At 39.5% G+C, this 24,114-nt stretch overlaps 1 protein-coding gene across 1 annotated transcript in view; it reads left to right on the forward strand.

Annotated features, from left to right (window-relative positions):
- Window positions 1-24,114, forward strand: part of THSD7B (thrombospondin type 1 domain containing 7B) — a 726,789-nt gene that overhangs the window by 317,107 nt on the left and 385,568 nt on the right. The window contains exons 7-8 of the mRNA XM_077861538.1: window positions 21,498-21,689; window positions 23,407-23,641. Of these exons, the coding sequence (XP_077717664.1) occupies window positions 21,498-21,689; window positions 23,407-23,641 (427 nt within the window). The remainder of the gene's footprint in view (window positions 1-21,497; window positions 21,690-23,406; window positions 23,642-24,114) is intronic.

Here is a 24,114-nt window from a genome sequence, read left to right on the forward strand (position 1 = left end):
ATTGCATTTTTTTTCTTTCTACCAACCCTAGTACTTACAGGTTATAGGAGAGAGGGAACCTCTATTTAATAGCATATTCTTTTGCCAAGTCTTGCACATCATGACCTTTGAAATGTGACCCTTATTCCCTGTCTTTTCAACAACAAGGGCATCCATACATTGTACTCTTCTGTAACCCCCTAATGGTGGCAGCCTACTTTGCACAGTGACAAGGGAAAGCTTGGATTAGGTCTGTTGCAGTGTCCACACAAACCAGGATATATTTAGAAACTTCACTCAGGGAGGCAGAAGCCAATATAATCAATTTATCAATCCTTCATCAGTTGGGAACTCAGGTGGATGGTCTCAGACTTCTTTGGCACTTGCCTTGGACATCATTGAGAGCACACAGGGCCAGCTCTTACTTCATTAATCAAGTTACTGTATTTCAAAAGCAATCTGGCATCCTTGGCAATATGTCATCCACCAGGCACTGTCGTAGCCACTCTTTCTGTGCACCTAAGCTGCTGTATCAACTGAAGGGTCATTTGCTAAGGCTTGTGCCTGAGCAGAATATCAGCTTTCAGATTGCTGGGGTGTGTCAGTATCATATGAGCTGGGATGAGGAAGACAGTGAGGATGCCTCAAGCTCCTGTAGGAGAATTCAAATGTCTTCTCATATATCTTGACCTCACAAAGGTTTATCCATACAATCATCCACTCCTTGGCTTCCCGTTGTCAATCTGTAGGGCAAATTCCTTTAGAAGAGCCCAACTGACAGTATAATGCGTTCACAGCTCCAGCTCATGGATGTTCACTGGCCAAACTGCCCTAAGTTCAGCTCATTGGCTGCTGAGTTTTGCTCTTGTGTCCATCCAGATGGTGTCAGTGCTGGGCTGAATAGGGACCACAATCCATGAGGACAGATCGCCTCCATAAGACCCATCTTTATTGCAGACATCAGTGGGAATTTCCTCCACTCCCTCTCTATAGGCCACAGGGGCCACCACAGTAATAAGGACAGGGGCATTTGGGGTCCTACATATTCTACAGGGCCTGATAGCACCCACATTTCTAGAGATAGTGGGCTGGTGGACAGGGTTCTCCTCTGCTACAAATATGTTTGTCAAAAATGGGTTTGAACCATGGCAGAGGTGGGTTGATGGAATAAGTTCTCAACCTACCCTTGATAGAAAGGAAATTCTTCCTTTGATATGCTGTTCCTTCAAGAGAGGTTCTACCTAGAGATGCTCTGTATGCATTGTTAGGAGCTTTTCCTTTATGGGGCATTAACAGGTTTTTGATCCCTTCCAGATCTAGGTCCAAAATCCTTGGGGAATTCTCTCCTTTTGTTCTTTCTGCGAAGATGCCTAACCCATAGCTTCCCCAGTCATGGACATATGTAACTCAAATGGTTGCTCTGCTTGAGAAATACCCAAGAGCTCTAATCTGCTTCACTAGAGTTTTGTCTTCACAAAGGCAGCTTGCTACTCTGATTCCCACTTCCTTATGTGTCCTTTCTTTACCAGGTGGTATAAGAGATGGAGGCATTGTGTCAGGTGGGGAATACAAGTTTTCCCAAACTCCCAAATCTCTAGAAAGTCTTGTGTGGACTCACATTTTTAGAGGTTTGATGAGCTTGCATTATATCAGTCACAGATTCTGGGACAAACGTGCATCTCGCCTGACCAGATAACTTCCAAAAACCTTATGGTGGTTCCTGGTTCTTGAATTTCTGTGGGTTAACCATCCATCCTCTCCCTCACAGATATTTCAGCAAAGCCTGCAGAGTGTCCTGCAGCAGAGGCATGTCTTCACTTGTTAACATTATATCATCAATGTCATAGGTCTTTTACTAACCTGGGGAAGGAAAACAGGGACAGGTCACAAGCTACCATCCCATGACATATGGTAGGTAACCTTGGGGAAGCACTTGAAAAGTCCATTGTTGCTCCATTCATGTGAAGGTAAATTGATCTTGTGACGGCCTGAGGTATATTGGAAAAGGCATTTGCTAAGTCCAACACAACATGGTGCACTCCTATGACCCTGGAAAAGGCATCTAAAATAGTGGCAATAGTGGGCACAGCTGCATGGATAGGGGACATTACCTTGTTCAATTCTGGGGAGTTTGAGAAAAAACTTGGTATTTTTTTACCAGCCATGCTGGGATGTTGAAAGAGCTATGGACAGGACATACAACAATCATTCAGTGCACTTCTTGGATGGTTTCTCCTACCTGTTTATGCCCCTGGGCTATTTATATTGTGTAACAGTTACCACTCTTTGCAGGGTAGCAGGCTTACTGGTTGCCAGTTGGCATTTCCCCTTAATACTGGTTTGATGACTTTAACCTGGAAGCAGAATTCAGTGATAGAGGTTTGCAAAGTTTGATCTTGTAAAACATCAGCGCCGAATATATTCTCTGGCATTGGGGAGATGAAAACCTCATATGAGAGGAGAGTTGAGAGAATGTCCAATTTGCAGTGTCAAGAGGACCTTCCTGACTGTAACTTTTTGCCCTCCCTATTGATGGCAATGAGGGGCCAGAAAAGTTCTGAGGGTTACCATGTATTAGAGTATGTATGGTTACCGAATCATCCATACCTGTCACCTTTTGCGTATTCCTGGAGGGCTAGTGAATACTGAACTCAACATGAAATCTCCAGTCTCCTCCAGTGGCTCTCACCTGGAGGCAGGCTTGGTCTGTATCCTATCCCCAGGACATGGGAGGGACTCACCCCAAATAGGACTGCAACTGTGAGGCCTCTGCTGGAGCAGGACAGGCATCATGGGTGGTAGGGATAGATGGGACATATCTGAACTGTTGTCCAGACTTTAAGGCTTTTCAAAGGCCAACCAACACAGCATTAGGTTGTCTGTCTACCTGACAGTTTACATGAGGTCCCTGCATCAAGGAAGTCAAACCATATCTTCTTTCAGGTTATTTTTACTGGATCCTTTATAGTCAAGTGGGCTAGTCTCTTGGTATTCTGAGCTCTCTCTCTCTGTCTTGGGTCTTCTCCGCAGCTCATATGCATTCCTGGAATTTGTCACTTTCCCCCAGTCACCAATGAATTGTTCAACATTATAAATATCTCGTCTTACAACTGGGCTCAGCATGTATAGCAGTGTCTCATACTAGGTACTGAGGGCAGACTGGGATATCTTAGTTTTCATTGTACTGAATGTGGCTTGAGAAGGTCTTCAAAGGCAAGTATGTAGATGGCCTGTCTCATTCTCAGGTCCCTAAGAATTTGTTGTACCACCCTTATAGATTTCCCTCATTGGGCCAAACCTCCCTGCCCGGTAGAATAATCCAGTGTTGAAGGCTATCTCAAGGCTATGTTTCAGGGGCAGCCTCTGAGAGAGGGGAAGGCTAAAGGAATGCATATTCCAAAGACAAAGGAGGGAGGGAGTAAAGAGACTTTGATTGCCTGGGTCCAACTCACTGGTCAACCAGTGGTCATATCTTCTCAATACCTGACTTTATTTTATTTTATTTTATTTTTTTAATACCTGACTTTATAAAGAACTCTCAAAACCTAACAATATGAAAACAAACGACCTGCTTTTGTCAGTTTTGGCTACTGTATCAAAACTGGACGAGGTGGCTTAAACAACAGACATTTATTTATCACAGTTTTGAAAGTCCAAGATCAAGATGCCTGCATATCTGGTGAGGATTTGCTTTTTTTTTTTTAATTTTTTAATTTATTTATGATAGTCACAGAGAGAGAGAGAGAAAGGCAGAGACATAGGCAGAGGGAGAAGCAGGCTCCATGCACCGGGAGCCCGACGTGGAATTTGATCCCCGGTCTCCAGGATCGTGCCCTGGGCCAAAGGCAGGCGCCAAACCGCTGCACCACCCAGGGATCCCAGGACTTGCTTCTTGAATTATAGACAGACACCTTTTTATCATGTGCTCCTTTTTCTTCTTATAAGGACACTAATCTCATCATGAAGGTCTCAATATCATGAAAATCTAAACTTAATTTTTTCCTAAAGGCCCCACTTCCAATACCATCACATTTTGGGTTCAGTATATAAATTTTGGAGGGACACAGACATTCAGTGTGTAGCACAATCCAGTTACAAAATGAATTAAAGACTTAAATAGACACTTTACCAATGAAAACGTAGAGATGAGAAATGAGCACATGGAAAGATATTTAACATCATTAGTCATCAAGAAAATACAAATAAACATTTCAGTGTAATCTCACTGTATCTTTCTATGAATGATGAAAATTAAAAAAACAACACCAAAAATATGGTCATATCAAGCATTGGTAAGACACAGAGGAATTGGAAACTCCATACATTGTTGATGGGAAGGCAAAATGGTAAAGCCATTTTGGAAAATAGCTTGACAATGTCATAAGAACTACACTTACATATCACCCAGTGTTACAATGAACACCTAATTATTTATGCACCCCAAATGAAAACTTGTATTCATGCAAAAACCTATGTGAATATATTCATAATCACCAAAACATGGAAGCAACCCAAAAGTTGTTTAGCCAGTGAATGGATAAACAAAATATGCTATATCCAAACAATGGAATGCTACCCAGATTAAAAAACAATGTTCTTGATACAAGCAGCAACATGGTCACCCCACAAATGTACTTTGTTACAAAGACTACATGCTGTATAATTCCATTTTTTATGACATTCTGGGGGTGGTGGGGAAGCAAAACTATAGAGACAAAGAACAGATCAGTGGTTTCCAAGGATTAGGATTGCAGGGGACAGACTGACTCCAGAGGGGCAGCACAAGGATGTGTTTGTATTGATAGAACAGTTCTGTATCATGATAATGGTAGTAGATAGAAGAAGCTCTATGAATTTGCCAAAACCCGTTGAGTTATACAATACAGGGTGCCTTCTATTGTATGTAAATTTTAAAGTTTGTGGATAATAGTAAATAATGAAAAAAACACACATTGGCAATTTTTCGTGTGCGAGTACTGTAATGAAGTTCATGTCCCTTGACTTCGTTTTTCCATTTCTCAAAATTTAGTCTTAGGAAAGCAATCCATGTTATGGTCAGAAATATTCTTTACATTGTAATGTGTCACAGAGAAATTGAAAACATCTTAATTGTGCAATTATAATAAGGTAGCTACGGGATCCCTGGGCGGCTCAGCAGTTTAGTGCCTGCCTTTGGCCCAGGGCATGATCCTGGAGTCCCGGGATCAAGTCCCACATCGCGCTCCCTGCATGGAGCCTGCTTCTCCCTCTGCCTGTGTCTCTGCTTCTCTCTCCCTCTCTGTATCTCTCATGAATAAATAAATAAAATCTTAAAAAAAAATAAAACATGATATTAAAAAAATAAGGTAGCTAAATAAGTTATATTTCATTTTTACAGGCTTTTAAATTATAGATTATAGATTATAAATTATAGATTTGCACCCCTTACATTTAATTTCCTGCAGGTTAATTCTACAGAAAGAAATGATCATTCTTTACTGCTATATTATTATTTTACTCTATTGTCTTACCCAGTTTAACTTAAAAACATTGATTTTCAAATATTTGCAAACTTCTAGATAATCTGAAGTACTCTCTAATGGTATACCATGTATGTATTCAAGCTGGTCCAGATCCTTTACTGAATAGCTAGATATAAAAATAGGTAGATAGATAGACATAATGAATAATATCATTTCTGCCTTTATACTCATTTCAATTCCTCTTTTATTTTTTTAGCTAAGACAAAATTAGGATGGAGAATAGAGATAGTATCTTTGATCCAAATCATTTTTCTATTTAGGCTGTCCTTTATCCCCATTTTTACCAATAATAAAACCACATTATATATAAATAGTGCTTTGCAATTTCCAAAGTATTATTTTGCATTAGCCTCTTTGATCTATCACCAGACCCAATAATATAATCAGGGATGATAGCAGTGCCCCTCCTACTACTTATACAAGGCATCTGAAGCCTAAAAAAAAAAAAAGACTAACAGTTTTGTAGGGCCACATTTTTGGTCAGGTGTTAAAGGCAGAACTCAAATCCAAATGTCACAACTCCTCGTCTAATATAATGTTCTTTATAAATCACTGTTTACTTCAAGATTTTCCCTTTTGAAGAACCATGTCGTACATTACATATTCCATTGTTAACATTCTAGATCCATATTTTAAAAGATATAGAGAATCTCTATAAAATTCTCATGACAGAGTTTCCATACTAAATGGATGTTAAGCAGATTGTGTTGTGAGATTGTGCTTTTTTTTTCTATTGTGGACAAGACCACCACCCCCACACAAAAACCCTGATTTCTGAGCTACCCACTGTGTCCAAAAGATCAATATTACTATACCTTGAATGCAAACAAATAGTACAAGTTGGCACCCTAAAATGGCATTTGAAGCTCTTTTCACGAGACAATAATCCTGAAAACCAGGCTTTCCTATGCAAGAGCCAGCCATATGGGAAAAGAGTGTTTTATAAATTCCAAATAGCTCCCTGTAGATATCAGGATGGGAGGCCAGAGGACTCCATACAGCTTTAGCATCAGCCAGAATTCTACATTGGCCTGGGCCAGAAAGGAGGAGCCCAGTGAGGACGGCAAGGGAAAGTATACAGATGAGCATCCCGGCCCCTCCCTTCTTTTGCAAATGAAATATTGGGCTGTGAAAATGAAAACTATGGCTGTTTCAGTTAGGCTAAAGGTAAAGCAAAAGCAGATGGACTGTTTCCTTGCTTGACACTTTGGGAAGAGACTTTACACACAGGGTACCCTGCACCCACATATAGGAAAGGGGCTGCAACAGTGAGACAGCGGTATACCGTGTTTAGGCACAGAATGGACACCAGAGCTAGTTACTAACCACCCTCCCAACCTGGTCTCTCTGGGCCTATTTAGGACATGGGGGCATCTCAAAATCCCTGTGTGCCCCAGTGTGGGATGTGGAAGTGTTGACTGTCCCAGGAAACTGGAACTAGCTTGAAGTCAGGTCCAGGTGAGTATGATGTATGTGGACTAGAAAATCAGAAGCTATGTCAGAGACTCCAGAAAATAGAAGCTGCATCTTTAAAAACTAGGTACTGAAATACAGAGACCAAGTCAATGGGAATATGGCAGTAGGAGCTTTAAATGAATATATTTATGTTTCCCTATCCCTTCCTGACTCCTTTCTGTCTTCGACTACCAACCAGAAATCGGGGCATGTGAGCAAATTGATGTTATTTTCTAAGGTCCAATTTTGGTAGATGTCAAAAACAGTACCGGTTACTTTCTCCTGGAAAATGTGACTAGACCCAAGGAAATGTGACGTTTCAGTGCTAAGACATTTTGTCAGATTTTAATTTGTTTTTTATTTGAGCAATTTTCTGTTTTATTTGAGCAAGGTTCTGATCTTTTCCATTCTCTCTTACCCTGAGTAACACTTAGTACAGTACTCATGACCTAAAGGTATTGTAATCCTCTATGCTTGACTCACTCCTACTGGATCAGCTTTTGGGTAGCCACGTACATAAATTAGTCCTGACAATGAGTAGAAGATAATGAGTGTCAATAAAGCATCATGTTTAAGAAATGGATTTTAGAGCTAGGTTGCCTGGGTCCAAATTCAAGCTCTACCATTTTACTTGTTTGTCCCTGGGCAGGTTGTCTGACTTCTCCAAGACTCAATATGGTTGTCTCTATGATGAGCATAATGATAGTTCTTACCTCATAGTATTGTTGTGACATTAAAATGAGCGATAGGGCAGCCCCAGTGGCACAGTGGTTTGGCGCCGCCTGCAGCCCCGGGTGTGATCCTGGAGACCCAGGATCGAGACCCATGTCGGGCTCCCTGTGTGGAGCCTGCTTCTCCCTCTGCCTGTCTCTCTCTCTCCTTCTCTCTCTCTCTCTCTCTCTCTGTGTCTCTATGAATAAATAAATAAAATGTTTTTTTTAAATGAGCTGATATATATATATATAATTCACTTAGTGAATGGCATCTATTACATATGGTACATGTGTTTACTATTTTTAATGCTTTGAAGATTTAATGAGTTAACAAATACATGTAAAATGTAAGATTGTTCTGGGCACAGTGTAAGTGCTATGTTGATATTATTTTATGTTGGGTAACTTGATTTAAGGGCTCAGTTAGGCTTCTGAACAAAGAGCTCACCTGCCATGTGGATGAAATTTCAGCAAACTTCTGGCTTCTATAAACATATTTATCTTGGAAGTATTATTTTCTTGTTTTCAGCCGATATTATTTCTTACCTAAAGTATTTTCTTTTAGCAGCTCTTTGAGTCCTGCCATTTATCTTAGCCTTTACTCTTATGTTCTCTTTTTTCTCTTTTATTAGCTATTAGAGTTTTTTTTTACTTTATGAGTGTACTTACATCATTATTATATATTTTGTTTTTGCTTGTGTTTGTCTCATTTATCTAAACATACATTGCTCTGTTTTTGCTGAATGTTCCTACTTTCCTCTTCCTTTTTTTTTAATCAAAGTTCGATTTCCAACATATGGAAATACCCAGTATAATTATAATTATACCCAGTATAATACTCAGTGCTCATCATCCCATCAAGTGACCTCCTCACTGCCCATCATCCAGTTACACCATCCCCCCGCCCACCTCCCCTTTCACTACCCTTTGTTTGTTTACCAGAGTTAGGAGTCTCACATGGTCTGTCTCCCTCTCAAATTTTTCCCACTCAGTTTCCCTCTTTCCCTTATAATCCCTTTCACTATTTCTTATATTCCCCATATAAGTGAAACCATATGATGATTGTCCTTCTTTGATTGACTTACTTCACTCAGCATCATACCCTCCAGTTCCATCCACATCGAAGCAAATGGTGGGTATTCATCCTTTCTAATGGCTGAGTAACATTCCACTGTATACATAGACCACAGCTTCTTTATCCATTCATCTTTTGATGGACACCAAGGCTCCTTCCACAGTTTGGCTATTGTGGACATTGCTGCTAGAAACATTGGGGTGCAGGTGTCCCGGCATTCCACTGCATATGTATCTCTGGGGTGAATACCCAGTAGTGCAATTGCTGGGTCGTAGGGTAGCTCTATTTTTAACTCTTTTAGAACCTTCACACAGTTTTCCAGAGTGGCTGCACCAGTTCACATTCCCACCAACAGTGCAAGTCCACATCCTCTCCAACATTTGTGTTTCCTGACTTGTTAATTTTCGCCATTCTCACTGGTGTGAGGTGGTATCTCATTGTATTTTTGATTTGTATTTCCCTGATGGCAAATGATGTGGAGCATTTTCTCATGCGCTTGCTGGCCATGTGTATGTCTTCTTTGGTGAAATGTCTGTTCATGCCTTCCGCCCATTTCATGATTGGATTGTTTGATTCTTGGATGTTGACTTTCATAAGTTCTTCACAGATCTTGGATACTAGCCCTTAATCTGATATGTCATTTGCAAATATCTTCTCCCATTCTGTAGGTTGTCTTTTAGTTTTGTGGACTGTTTCTTTTGCTCTGCAGAAGCTTTTTATATTGACTAGTCCCAGTAGTTAATTTTTGACTTTGTTTCCCTTGCCTTCATAGATGTATCTTGCAAAAAGTTGCTGTGGCCAAGTTCTAAAAGAGTATTGCCTGTATTCTCCTCTAGGATTTCGATGATTCTTCTCTCACATTTACATCTTTCATACATTTTGAGTTTATCTTTGTGTATGGTGTAAGAGAATGGTCTAGTTTCATTCTTCTGCATGTGGCTGTCCAATTTTCCCAGCACCATTTATTGAAGATCCTGTCCTCTTTTCAGTGGATACTCTTTCCTGCTTTGTTGAATATTAGTTGACCATAGAGTTGAGGGCCCATTTCTGGGTTCTTTATTCTGTTCCATTGATCTATGTGTCTGTTTTTGTGCCAGTACCACACTGTCTTGATGATCACAGCTTTGTAGTACAACCTGAAATCTGACATTGTGATACCCCAGTTCTGATTTTCTTTTTCAATATTCCCCTGGCTATTCGAGGTCTTTTCTGATTCCACACTAATCTTAAGATGATTTGTTCCAACTCTGAAGAAAGTCCATGGTATTTTGATAGGGATTGCATTGAACGTGTAAATTGTCTGGGGTAGCATAGACATTTCCACAATATTAATTCTTCCAATCCATGAGCATGGAATATTTTTCCATCTCTTTGTGTCTTCCACAGTTTCTTTCAGAAGGGTTTGTAGTTTTTAGGGTATAGATCCTTTACCCATTTTGGTTAGGTTTATTCCTAGGTATCTTATGGTTTTAGATGCAATTGTAGATGGGACTGATTCCTAAATTTCTCTTTCTACAGTCTCATTGTTAGTGTATAGAAATGCCACTGATTTCTGGGCACTGATTTTGCATCCTGCCACACTGCTGAATTGCTGTATGAGTTCTAGCAATCTTGGGGTAGAGTCTTTTGGGTTCTCTATGTACAGTATCATGTCATTTGTGAAGGGGGAGAGTTTGACTTCTTCTTTGCCAATTTCAATGCCTTTTATTTCTTTTTCTTTCTTTTCATTTCTTTTCTTCTTTTCTTTTCTTTTTTCTTCTTTTCTTTCTTCTTCTTTTTTTTTTTTTTGCCTGATCACTGAGGGTAGGACTTCTAGTACTATGTTGAATAACAGTGGTGAGAGTGGACATCCCTGTCATGTTCCTGATCCTAGAGGAAAAACTCTCAGTTTTTCCCACTGAGAATGATATATGCTGTGGGTTTTTAGTAAATGGCTTTTAAGATGCTGAGGAATGTTCCCTCTATCCCTACACTCTGAAGAGTTTTGATCAGGAATGGATGCTGTATTTTGTCAAATGCCTTCTCTGCATCTACTGACAGGATCATATGGTTCTTGTTTTTTTGTCTTGTTGATATTATCTATCACGTTGATTGTTTTATGAGTGTTGAACCAACATTGCATCCTGGGGATAAATCCCACTTGGTCATGGTGAATAATCTTAATGTACTGTTAGATCCTATTGGCTAGTATCTTGTTGAGAAGTTTTGCATCTGTGGTTATCAAGGATATTGGTCTATAATTCTCCTTTTTGGTGGGGTCTTTATCTGGTTTTGGGATCAAGGTGATGCTGACCTCATAAAATGAGTTTGAGAGTATTAGGTCCCTTGATATCCTTCAGAACAGCTTTAGTAGAATAGGTGTTGTTTCTTCTTTAAGCGTTTTTTTTTTTTTTTTAAGATTATTTATTTATTTATTCATGAGAGACACAGAGAGGCAGAGAGGCAGAGGCACAGGCTGAGGGAGAAGTGGGCTCTGTGCAGGGAGCCTGACGTGGCACTCGAGCCTGGGTCTCCAGGACCACTCCCTGGCCTGAAGGCAGCGCTAAACCACTGAGCCACCCAGGCTGCCCATCTTTAAACGTTTGATAGAATTCCCCTGGGAAGCCACCTGGCCCTGGACTTTGTATCTTGGGAAGTTTTTGATGACTGCTTCAATTTCCTCACTGGTTATTGGCCTAAGGTTTTCTCTTTCTTCCTGCTCCAGTTTTGGTAATCTGCGGTTTTCCAGAAATGCATCATTTCTTCTAGATTGCCTAATTTGTTGGCACATAGCTGCTCATAATACGTTTTAAAAATCCTTTGTAGTTCCTTGGTATTGGTCATGATCTCTTATCTTCCATTCTTGATTTTATTAATTTGAGTCTTTTTTTTTTCTTTTTAATGGTTTATCTATCTTATTAATTATTTCAAAGAACCAACTCCTGGTTTTGTTGACCTGTTCTACAGTTCTTCTGGTCTCGATTTCATGGAGTTCTGCTCGAATCTTTATTATCTCCCTTCTTCTGCCTGGTGTAGGTTTTACTTGCTGTTCTTTCTCCAATTCCTTTAGGTGCAAGGTAAGATTGTGTATTTGAGTTTTTTCCAATTTTTAGAGGGAGGATTATATTGTGATGTGTTTCCCTCTTAGGACTGCTTTTGCTGTATCCCAATGATTTTGAATGGTTGTATCTTCCTTTTCATTAGTTTCAATGAATCTCTTTAATTCTTATCTAATTTCCTGGTTGACCCTTTGATCTTTTAGTAGGATGTTCTTTAACCTCCACGTGTTTGAGTATCTTCCAAATTTCTTCTTGTGATTCAGTTCTAGTATCAAAACGTTGTGGTCTGAAAATATGCAGGGGACAATCCTAATCTTTTGGTATTGGTTGAGACCTGATTTGTGCCCCATATGGGGTCTATTCTGGAGAAAGTACCATATGCACTTGAGAAGAATGTGTATTCAGTTGTGTTCAGATAGAAAGTTCTGTGTATATCTGTGAAATCCATCTGGTCTATTGTATCATTTAAGGTCATTGTTTCTTTGGTGTTCTTAGAATATCTGTTATTTGCAGAAAGTGCCATGTGAAGTCTCCTTCTATTAGTGTATTATCATCTAAGTATCTCTTTACTTTTTGATTATTGATTGATATACTTGGCAGCTCCCACATTAGGGGCATAAAAATTCATGATTTGCAGGTCTTTTTGTTGGATAGACCCTTTAAGTATGATATAGTGTCCCTTTTCATCTCTTACTGCAGTCTTTGGGATAAACTTTAATTTATCTGATATGAGGATTGCTACCCCAGCTTTCTTTTGAGGACCATTTGAATGGTAAATGGTTGTCTAACATATCATTTTCAGGCTGGAGGTGTCCTTAGGTCTCAAATGAGTCTCTTGGAGACAGCAAATAGATGGGTCTTGCTTTTTTATCCAGTCTGAAACCCTTCGTCTTTTGGTGGGATCATTTAGCCCATTCACGTTCAGAATTACTATTGAAAGATATGAATTTAGTGTCATCATAATACCTATTCAGTCCCTGTTTTTCTGGATTGTTTCTTTGGACTTCCTCTTCTTTTACAGGGTCTCCCTTAATATTTCTTGCAGTGCTGGTTTGATGGTCACATATTCTTTCAATTTATGCCTGTCTTGGAAGCTCTTTATCTCTCCTTCTATTCTGAATGAGAGCCTTGCTGCATAAAGTATTCTTGGCTGCATGTTCTTCTCATTTAGTGCCTTGAATATATCCTGCCAGCCCTTTCTGGCCTGCCAGGTCTCTGTGGAGAGGTCTGCTGTTAATCTGATATTTCTCCCCATATAAGTTAGGGATCTCTTGTCTCTCACTGCTTTGAGTTTCTCTTTATCCTTGGAATTTGCAAGTTTTACTATTAAATGTCAAGGTGTTGAATGTTTTTTATTGATTTGGGGGGTGAGCCTCTCTATCTCCTGTATCTGAATGCCTGTTTCCCTCCCCAAATTCGGAAGTTCTCAGCTACGATTTGTTCAAATATACTTTGTGGCCCTCTCTTCCTCTAAACTTTTCCTCATGGTCTTTCTTTTTTTTAAGATTTTAGTTATTTATTCACGAAAAACACAGAAAGTTAGGCAGAGACACTCGGAGAGGGAAAAGCAGATTCCACATGAGGAGCCCAATGAGGGACACAATTCCATGACCGGGATCACGACGCAAGCCAAAGGCAGACGCTCCACCACTGAGCCACCAGGCACCCCTCCTCATGGTCTCTTAATTGCTTTTCTTTTTTTTTCCTCCGCTTCCTTCCTTGCCATCAAGTTGTCTTCTATGTTACTCAATCTTCCACCTCATTAACCCTACCACTTAGGACATCCAGTTTGGATTGCATCTCATTGAATTTGTTTTTAATTTCAGCCTGATTAAATCTAAATTCTGCAGTCATGAAGTCTCTAGAGTCCTTTATGCTTTTTCCAGAGCCACCAGTAGCTTTATAACTTTTCTTCTGAATTGGCTTTCTGACATTGAATTGAAATCCATATTCTGTATCTCTGTGGCAGAGAGTACTGTTTCTGATTCTTTCTTTTATGGTGAATTCTTCCTTCTAGTCATTTTGCTCAGTGTAGAGTGGCTGTATGAGCTGGCTGAGTCAAGAATATCAACCCCGTCCTAAGTAAATTCCACCCTAGATGATTCTGACAAGGTCAGAGACCAGAAAATGAAAAAGAAGTTCAGAACAAAGTAAAACAAAAGACCACTAAAGTGAAAAACAAACTTTAAAACAAAGTAGTAAAAAAAAAAAAAATCCCAAAGAAGAAGAAAAAATAAAAAGAATCAAAGAAAAGTAAAGAGGAAAAAGAGAAAAATGGGAAGAAGGGGTGTACTGGGAGATGATGGTGGTAAAGAAGTGGTGGTGGAAAGAGAATGTAATTGATCTGAGAGGTCCTAGAGGATGATCCTCTTGGTTATGAGTCTATTTTGTTCTGTATGTTTCAGCTCAGTCTCAAGTTTATGTAAACCAGCAATACTTGTAGAAAGCCCCAACATTGACCACCAAAACATAAACAAGATAAAAGAGGGGGGCAGAATGGGAATGAAGAGAGAATATAATCTCACAGAATGAACCAGCACAGTGTTCCACTTCGTTCTGGGTTTATGCTGGTCATGGTTTAGAAGGTATTAACTTCGCCAGTGTAGAACAAAATGAGGCAGAGAAAACAAAAAACACAAAACAAAAATACATATCTTGTATATCTCCCAAAATTAAATGGATTATGTTGAAGGGAATCCAGAAGTGAAAAATATACGTAAGACCTATATTTGTAGAACTATGAAAGCAAAAAGGAAAAAAAAAAAACTTAAAAATGAAGAGGTGCTAAAATATTGTAGTTAAGGCGGGAAAAGAGAAAAAATATTGGAAATTTTTAGTCTGATATAAAAAAGTTGTAACGGAAAAAGAAAAAAAAAAATAAAACGGGGGGAACCCTCTAGTTGTACATACTTTATTCCCTCGGTCCTGGAGCTTCCCAGCCTGCTGGGTCCGGAGCTCGCCCTTCCCCGGTCCTTCCAGCGGGTCTCCTGGGGGCGGGGCCTGCGGTGCTGTCTCAGGTGCGCGCCCCTGGGGGATGCCCCGCCCCTGCCAGGTGCCGGGCTCGCTGGGCACCGTTGCCCCCCAGGCCCGTGGCCCCCGCCTTCACCCCTCCGGGGGCTCCCGCCCGACCCCGGCTTCCCCCGAGGCCCCGGGGTGCGCTCCAGCCCTGCCCCGAGATGGGCCGCGGTGGGGGTGCGCTCTCCCCCGGCTCCCTCCTCTGCTCGTGACCCCGGGACCTGGGGGTCCCCCGCCCTCCTGCTGGCCTGCTCGACCCCCTGCTGACGCCCTGGAGGCCTTTCCCTCCGGGGAGAGGAGGGCGGGGTGGAAAGTTCCCGCTTCCCGGGGGCTGGGCCTGCCTGTCCCCAGGCTCTCCCCGGCCCTCAGCCCAGCTCCCTGGGGGCCTCCCCCACTGGATTGTTTATTTTTTCTCCACCTTCCTACCTTGTTAGAAGCGCAAACCCTTCTCTGGAGCGTTCCAGCTGTGCTCTCTTTACATCTCAGGTGGAGTTCCTAGGTGCTCAGGATGGTTTGAAAGTTATCCAGGTAATTTGTGGGGCGTTGAGCTGAGGACCCTACTCTCTTACTTTCCTCTTCCTGTTTGGTCTTGTGTTCTCTCTCTTATTATACCATCTTTCCATTCTGAGCTTTTTTTCATCCACTTATCTTTTCCATTTTTGCAATATTCATCCCCACCCCAAGATGCAATTCCCAGATGACCAATGCTCACCCCTTTGGGCTTATCCTAATATCACATTTGCTGATTAGCTGACAATGGATTGTGTGGAATCCCTTCTTTATGCTTTGGCTACAGCTAAAAGCAATGTCATGTGGAGTGCAGATGTGCAATAGGAGCCAGGAAGCAGGACACTATCATAGATAAGAATATAGTGGTAATGTCTAGTAGATGTATTTTCTAGGCCCAGTTCAGACACTTCCCAGCTATATGGCTTTGAGCAGGGTTTGTTTATAACCTTCCTGTGTCTCAGGTGTACCAATGGTACCTAACAGATGATGTTATGCTTCATATTCAGTAAGCCACTACATTAATGTGGTTAGCACAGAGTATGATATGCTCTATGCTTTCTCAAATATAAGATGCTGATGTTATTTCATCACAGTTATTTTTGTTTTTAGGACCTTGACAATCTCTAACATCCGGTTTCTTCATCTCTCTATATGTGTCAAGTAGGTAGACAAATACATTTCGAATTGTGAGATGAGTAAGCAGAAACAGTCATTGTATTGCTGGCACTGCATTGTTGCACACAGATTCTGCTTAGCCCTTAGCTTTTGTTTTATTTTGTATTGGCTTGAAATATAAACATTTCCTTAGCTGATTAGGGTCTCAGTCCAGAAGTGGCCAGGGGCTGCGTACCTTTAAGAAGGTAACATTTAAATTTAAAAATGAAATTAAGCACATGTCAGTTCCAGTAAATCTGCTATGTACTATCGGTTGACATCTTACTCAGCTGTTGGCAAGCATTTAATCAACATTTATCGGCATTCTTTTCTGAGATTTAAATAGGACATAAAATTTTATGACATGTAGAGTATTTTCAATAACTGTTTCATTATTTTCCATAGATAGTATAATAGCATACAAGAGAAAATATCAATAAAGTACCCAGAGTGCATTATTTGAGAGAGAGCAAGATGGTTTGAAGTTTGCATACTGACAAAATGTTGGTCTACTCTCCAATTATACTGTAGATTTGTGAATAGCTGGGTTTCTCTTTTCTTCCTTCATTTTGTTTATAATCCTTTCTCTTCTCTATACATATTATAGGTCAGAAAACTAAGAATAGTAGTTGTTTGTTCTATTGTTATAAAAGATAGATAGGAGCTCCTGTGTGCCTCAGTCCACTGAGTGTCCAACTCTTGATTTCAGCTCAGATCATGATCTCAGGGTTGTGAGGTCAAGCCCCTTGTTGGGCTCTGCACTCAGTGAGGAATCTACTTGAGATTCTCCCTCTTCCTCTGCCCCTTCCCCCTACACTTGCTCTCTCTCCTTCTCTCTCTAAAATAAATAAATAAATCTTTAAAAATACTAAAGATAGATGGTACTTCACAATATTAAATTCTAATTCCTTAGAGGTCATAAAACAATGTTATAGGATGTAGCACATGGCATAGGTATAGTTTAAATACCAGTTTGCTGCAGGAAGCCCAAATTCTGATAGCTTATTAGCATTAAATTTACATGGTGGCTTGACCAGTAGCCATAGAGTCTACATGAGCTCTTTATACTTTAAGTAGTATTTGAACTGGAAAAATAAACATTTTCAGGGAATTGTGACTGAATTCAAATGTCAGGAATCTTTCTTTCATCTAAGTACTTTTGCTTTTAGCTGGGAATGGGTAGACAGGAGGACAGTAGTGTGAGCTATGGCCAAGACCTAGTCATCTGGCCATCTATGCCACAGTCCCCAGAATCACAAACAAAACTGAATGATGAATATGACCCTGAAATTTTGCTGTTAAACATATACTGAAAATAATTGAAAACAAGTACTCAGACATGTACATATATAAACATGTGCATAGCAGCACTATTCACAGTAGCCAAAAGAATGGATGAATGAATTGTGGTATATGCATACAATGCAATATTATTCCGTCATAAAAGGAATAAAGTAGTGTATGTGGTACAACATGGGTGGACCTGCAAAGTGTTATGGTAAGTGAAAAAAGCCAGACACAAAAGGTCAGAAATTATATGATTCCATTGATATGAAATACTCAAAATAGATAAATCTGTAGAGACAGAACATAGCTTGGTGCCTACCAGAGTCTGAGGTGAGAGGGTAATCTGGAGAATATGCTTAGTGGGTAAAGGGTTTTATTTCAGAGTGATGAAAACGTTTTGAAACTAGGTAGAGGTGGTGGTTACACAACATTGTGGTTTACTAAATGTTACTGAAGTGTTTACTCTAAAATGGTTAATTTAATATAATGTGAATTTCACCTTGTTAAATTATTAAAAAAAAATACTGAGTGGCCACATTGAAGCAGCATCATATTCCATGTTCTAAGTCACAATTGGTTTAAATAAGTCTACTCTATGAGGAGAGAATGTGGAGTTTGTCATTATTGATCCTAGGGAGGCTGATGAGGGCTGGAAGCAATTTCACAGTCTTCTTGAAAGATGAATTCAATTTCCCTCTTAAATATATTCTATTTTATTATGACATTAGATTATCAGAGCTTGTGAAAATCACTTTTAATGGCTACGTTTCTGTCCCATGTGCCACTTTATTTTCCATGCTTGCCTGAGATTTCAGTTGGTCTCATTGATCCATCTGAGAAAATGAAAACAGGAAAGTATAAACACTCTTCTTTTGAGATGGATTCTCTCTGTACAATGGGAAGATAATTATACTGATGTAGATGGGCAGATGAGGTTATTCAGGCTCAAGTGCTTTATTTTTGGCTCTTAATGGTTTAGATTCACCAGTCATATAAATAAAATGATCTGGATAATTATAAATAGTTTTTATAGTTTATGTGAACCCGCCTGTGAAGCTGTTGGTTGTTATTTGTACACATATATGAGTGGCAAAGCAAGTGTTTTCCATGGCTGTGACATAAATCTCTAGATTTTTCAGATAAAGAAGACCATTAGGTTTTTGTTGCATATATCTTTGCAAACTTTTTTTTAAAGCTTTGTATATATTAAGAGTCCTCCATGTGCTAGATGCCTTGCTATGTAGGTCACATAAATGATTTATAATCCTTAGAATATCCCTGAAATGTCTTATTATTTCTTTATTACAAATAATTGAGGTTCAAATAAGTTAAGTGATGTATTCAGGAGGATATATGGTGCTAGCATCCTCCTTTATTTTTTTTTATTATTTTATTTAATTTTTTTAGGATTCACCTTTAGACACTTGACAGCTAGGATACTCTGTGACTAGGATCCCATTGTGCAGCTCACTCACAAATTACAGACCCTGCTTATGACTAGTGGTTTGGTTTCCCTAAAGAAAATCTCATCTGTTTGCTCACATGTCTGAATTAACCTGTATAGACAAGCTATCAAAATGTTGGTGGGAATTGACATTTAACTGCTCTGAGGAAATAGGTATATCAGTTTATACGAAAGCTTAGGTTTTAAAAAGCATTTGAGCTCCTGACATGAATACTGAGGGTGCCGAATGGTGGCTGGGAAGGATATTAAATTTGGGTCATGGCAAACTTGAGCAATGGGATTTTAAGGAAGGCAGAAAGATGACAGAACTTGTGTGTCCATCTAAGTCATTCAGAACTTTATGTCACATCACTCTTCCAATGTGGGTTTTCTCTTCTCATGCACCTTCCCTATTATCTCTTAAATACATGTATTTTCCTACCACCATACTTTTATTAATACTTTCATTGCCTGAAGTACCCTCTTTCATTGCCACCAAGTTTTTACCTTTCTATTTTTTCTGTGTTGAAAGCCTTCTACTATCATGCTAGTCTCCGGAGGACCCTCTATTCCCTGAGTTACTACAGAATTTTCTGTCTGAGACACATCTTTGCAACTTGGCATTTACTTTTGGACTAAGTTTCTTTTGTATATGTTTGTATCTTATCTCTTATGAATCGTGAACTTGGAGGAGGTAAATAGTTTCACCAATTTTTGCCCCATCATACATCTTGGATATAGTACTTGCTCAACAAATAGATCTCGATTGTTTTATCACTCTTGAAGGCAGGGTTTTCTAAAAACATTCATGAAAATACCACTTACAGGAGACATTCTCCTCAAAAAAGAATTGTCATTGGTCAAATAAGGCTGAAAAACACTACCCACCATTTCCACCCAGGGAAATTCACATTATACATTGGTATTTTCAACACTGAGTATTTCTTCAGTAGGAAACCAGTTTTACTACTTTAACTCAGTACTCACAGCTTTCTCCCACTTTTTTGTAAGAGCCCTACTAATCCCTGTTATTCCTCAGAAATGTCATTTGCAAAACACTGCTTTAGAGTGTTTTGTATAAGAATTGTGTTAATAGTATTCACAAATGTGGAAATTAACTTTTGATTAGATGCAGATTGGGCATTTGTTTGGTCTCCTTGCTTCCAGACTTGGAAAGACTACCCTTCGGCTGTATCGGGGTGTGTGTGTGTGTGAGAGAGACAGAGAATATCTGTGTGCGTGTGTTTATGTGTGTAACATATAGTGTGGACTCAACCTGAAAATAGATTAAGACTGAAAAGAGAATGATTGGAACTGGTCTTTCAGCTTGATTATCTGCTAGAATCTCTATTACTTCTCATAATATGCTTGAAAAGTTTTATTTGTACCTCAGGGGCAATGAGCCTGGCCTCATTTGCAAATATGAATGCAGATATTAACAGTGTACTGTCTTCTCCTCCAGGCAGTCTTGCTCACTGTCGGCTGGTTTTATTTACTTCCTCAGCAAAGGAATATCCATCTCCTTGGAATTAGACACAGCGTGGTTAATGGGAAAAGCAGAAGTTTTGGAGTCAGAAAGTTTTAATTTCATTCCCAACTCAGGCCTGTGTGCCCTGAGCAAGTTTTCCCTTCCAGAAACGCTGACTCCTCATCTATAAAACAAAATGGATTAAATCTGTCTCTAAGCGCTTCTTACGAGGATGGTGCCTGGCACAAAGGAGATGCCCCATAAACACTAGTCCCCTTTGTAGTTATTTTTTGTGTCAAGCATATTATGACAGGAGAATTCCATGGGCTTAAAGTCACACAGACGAAACCGCCTTTCCTATAGATGCCATTCCACATTATGTGTTGTTACTTCAAACTATAAGTGAAATCATTATTCTACATGTCTGTTTTTATGAGGAGACAGTGAGCAGGGCACATGGTGAGAGTTGGACTATTATCTGTAAAGAGTAACATTAGAATTCTAAGAATAGTGAGTAAATAACCTAAAAGAGGATTTTTTAAAATTATTGTAGTTAGAGATAGAGAAAAGTAACTTAGAAATGATCCCCTTAGTCTTAACATCTGTCCATTGTAAAACAAAACTACCCCCCATTATTTTATATATATAATTATTTTGGTTTGAGTAGTTCATCGGATCATTCAGAGGGGGAATAATAAATATTTTAGGGAAAATTTCAGATGGGCTTTCAACCTATGTGTCCACATTATATAATTTTAACCACAAGTCCCTTTCCATTGTGATTTGGGATTATTTACCACTATGTACAAATAGAACAAAAGTATCATCATGTGATAAACTTGTTTAAAGTTATGTTTATGGAGGTAAAAACATCCAATAGGTAATTAGAATGATCTAATTCCTTATAGCATCAAATAGAATGTTCAACATAAATTGAGGTTTTCAGGCCAACAGACTACTCTGGCCTCTGTCTTGTGGAAAACATATACTTATTATACATCGTTGTCAATAGCACGTCAATCATGTCTATCTCTAGCCATCCATGGCTAAATTGTTCCTGGAAAAAGCCCACTTTGTCCCTGGGAAGGTTGACAAATGAGAGTTTTGCTGTGGTATCTACCTTTCTAAATGCCAAATGATCTCCTGGCAGGTTTGCTTGACATAAATATTATGAATTGCGGAAGAAACCATCATTTTTCACACTTTATTGGTTTAGACACCAGGTGAAGTCTTCTCCGCTAAACTGAAGTAATAGAGGAAGCAACGAACCTAAATGTTCCTTGGACTGTCCTCAATTGTGCATTAATCAGTATCTGTCTCGATCTGGTTGATTACAGGAGAAGATGTATCAGGGAGTCTCTGCCCAGCATCCCCTCCTCCTGAAAGGATGGCTTGTGAAATTCCCTGCCGAATGGATTGTGTGCTGAGTGAATGGACAGAGTGGTCATCCTGTTCCCAGTCTTGTTCAAACAAAAACTCGGATGGGAAACAGACCAGGTCAAGGACTATCCTGGCATTGGCTGGAGAAGGTGAGTAATAGTAAAGGGTTCAATAGTGGAGTCTATTGCTAAATTATTATTTTTTTTTCTAGCAGGCAGTTGAAAAAGTCGTATTGCGGATGTAGCCACATATGGATGATAGCTCTATTGCCTGAATAAGAATTAAGTTTCATCTCCATGTATGCCTTTTGTCTAAAATCCTCTAGTTTATCTAGAATGGATCCCATATCTGCAGGAATTGCCTTAGCCCAACCCCATGTACAGGCCATGGCAGTCAGATGGATGTTATTTTTCATTATACTTTCTTGAGGGGAAAAAAACAAAACAGAGTTTGGTTGACACATATCCAGCTTCAGGTAGCTCATACATTTGGGAATATAATTGAAATATATCTGGTAAAAACAGCTCCAAATTAGAAATCAAGAGACATGGCTCTTAACCAGGAACTGCCACTAACATCGGCCTGATTTCCTGTTCTGTCATGCTGGCATGTTGTGAGAGGGAAGAAGATGAAGGCTCTGAAAATGGCTTTGAAGGAGCTAAAATGTGCTATGGAAATGTAAACGGGTGACATCAGAACAAATTGGAGGAGCAGCTGTTTCTATCATTTATAGTGATGGTCTCTGTCCCCAAACACGCATGTCCTTTCTTTCAGGCTCTCCCTTGGCTTCCTCTGCCTATGGCTCAGTTAGAACAGCAGGGTGGTGTGGCCCCTGGCTGTGAGGAGCTCCTTTTGAAACAAGATTCTGTTCTGTGATCCTGAAAAATGGGGCCAGGGTCAAGATGAATGAAGATTTTCATATTCTTAAAGTGCAGTTGCTTCCCACTCTTTTATATTTCTGGAAGGAGAAAAAAGTCAGTAGAATTTAATGGGAAAAAATAACAAGAATAACAAAACCAAGGTCACAAATCTTTTTGAGCATTTGGCCCACTGAATAAAACATCATAGGGTGGAAGAGTGGGGGAAAAATCAATACTTTAGATAAATGCCAGTTTTACATGGATATAAAAATATGAAAGAAAAGACAGTAATGAAATTTGATTGTCTGACTCACCCAAGAGTGTAAGGATGCACATCTGTCTGGTTTCCCTGCCAGTGGATAACACATTGTCAGATATTATTTCAGAGTTTAAGGCTGGGCTCTCTTCTGCCAAACTTTAAGAAATACTTCTGGACTTCTCAAATTGCAGTAGAATGTATTGGTTGATGGAGGATGGCTGTCTTAAAATGATTCTCTGAGAAAAATAATGCTGTTTTAGGAAAAAGGTGCCATATATAGGTAATGTGAGTATAAATGCATATGTTTGACCTAATATCACTTCAAGGTCATGGGCTACTACAGGTAACTGGCTAATTTATGTAGTCATCATGTTACTAAAATAAAAGCAGATTCATTTGGAGTTTATCGCAGAGATACATGATCTGAAGGTGGGAAATAGAATCTGGTTTTATTGTTGTTGTTGATTTTAGTTTTGGTTTAATCAATATGTACTGCTGCCTATTACTTAAGAGGGAAAAGTGAAACATATTGTCCTTAGATTGTTACTCAGGACAAAAGGACCATGGCCCCAGAGTGGGCAGAAAGGTACAGAGGCTCAGGCCTTTGGAATCCTGTGTCAAAAACACCATCCTTTTGGACCATTAAAACAGCAAAAATAACAAAATTAAGAATGACAAAATGACAGAAACATGGCAATAAACAGAAACAACTATGTCTTTTTTTTTTTTTAATTTTGATTTTCGCAGGTGGAAAACCATGTCCTCCTAGTCAGGCCCTCCAAGAGTATCGTTCATGCAATGACCATTCCTGTATGCAGCTCTACTGGGAGACATTGCCTTGGGGCCCCTGTTCTGAAGACACATTGGTAACTGCCCTTAATGCAACCATTGGCTGGAATGGAGAGGCTACCTGTGGTGTGGGCATTCAGACGCGGAGGGTCTTCTGTGTCAAGAGTCACGTGGGACAAGTGATGACAAAAAGGTATCACCGATAATTTATTGAAAAATGCGTATGATTATTGCATAGTTGAGTATTTTTAGCCAAAAACATTTATCAAGCAACGAATATGCTTCAGTGTATGCTAGAGGGAAAGAATGTTGTTTGTTTTGAGTCTTAAAGACTAGAAAATCTCTCTCAGAAACAAAGGTAGAAACCGTTATAATATGGATCATTAATAAAGTTACAATACACGCATTAGTTCATGGAAAGTAATCGTGGCCCACAAATACTGAATCTGTTTAAGTAATCAAACATTTTATCAACCTTGTCTCAGTATTTTTGGCTTTTTTTAGATCCTGTAAGGACTAGGACAATGTGAAGGTACGTCCTCCACTTTGAAAGTATGGGGTTGTGGTATATTTTTGTTAGGTTCCATTGATCTTTTATGCCTGTTCATGCCTGTAACTAGGTTGCAATCTCATACATGTTAGACTCTGCACATTAAGATATAATTC

Source organism: Canis aureus, chromosome 20 (genome assembly GCF_053574225.1).
Source record: "Canis aureus isolate CA01 chromosome 20, VMU_Caureus_v.1.0, whole genome shotgun sequence".
Classification (NCBI taxonomy): Eukaryota; Metazoa; Chordata; class Mammalia; order Carnivora; family Canidae; genus Canis; species Canis aureus.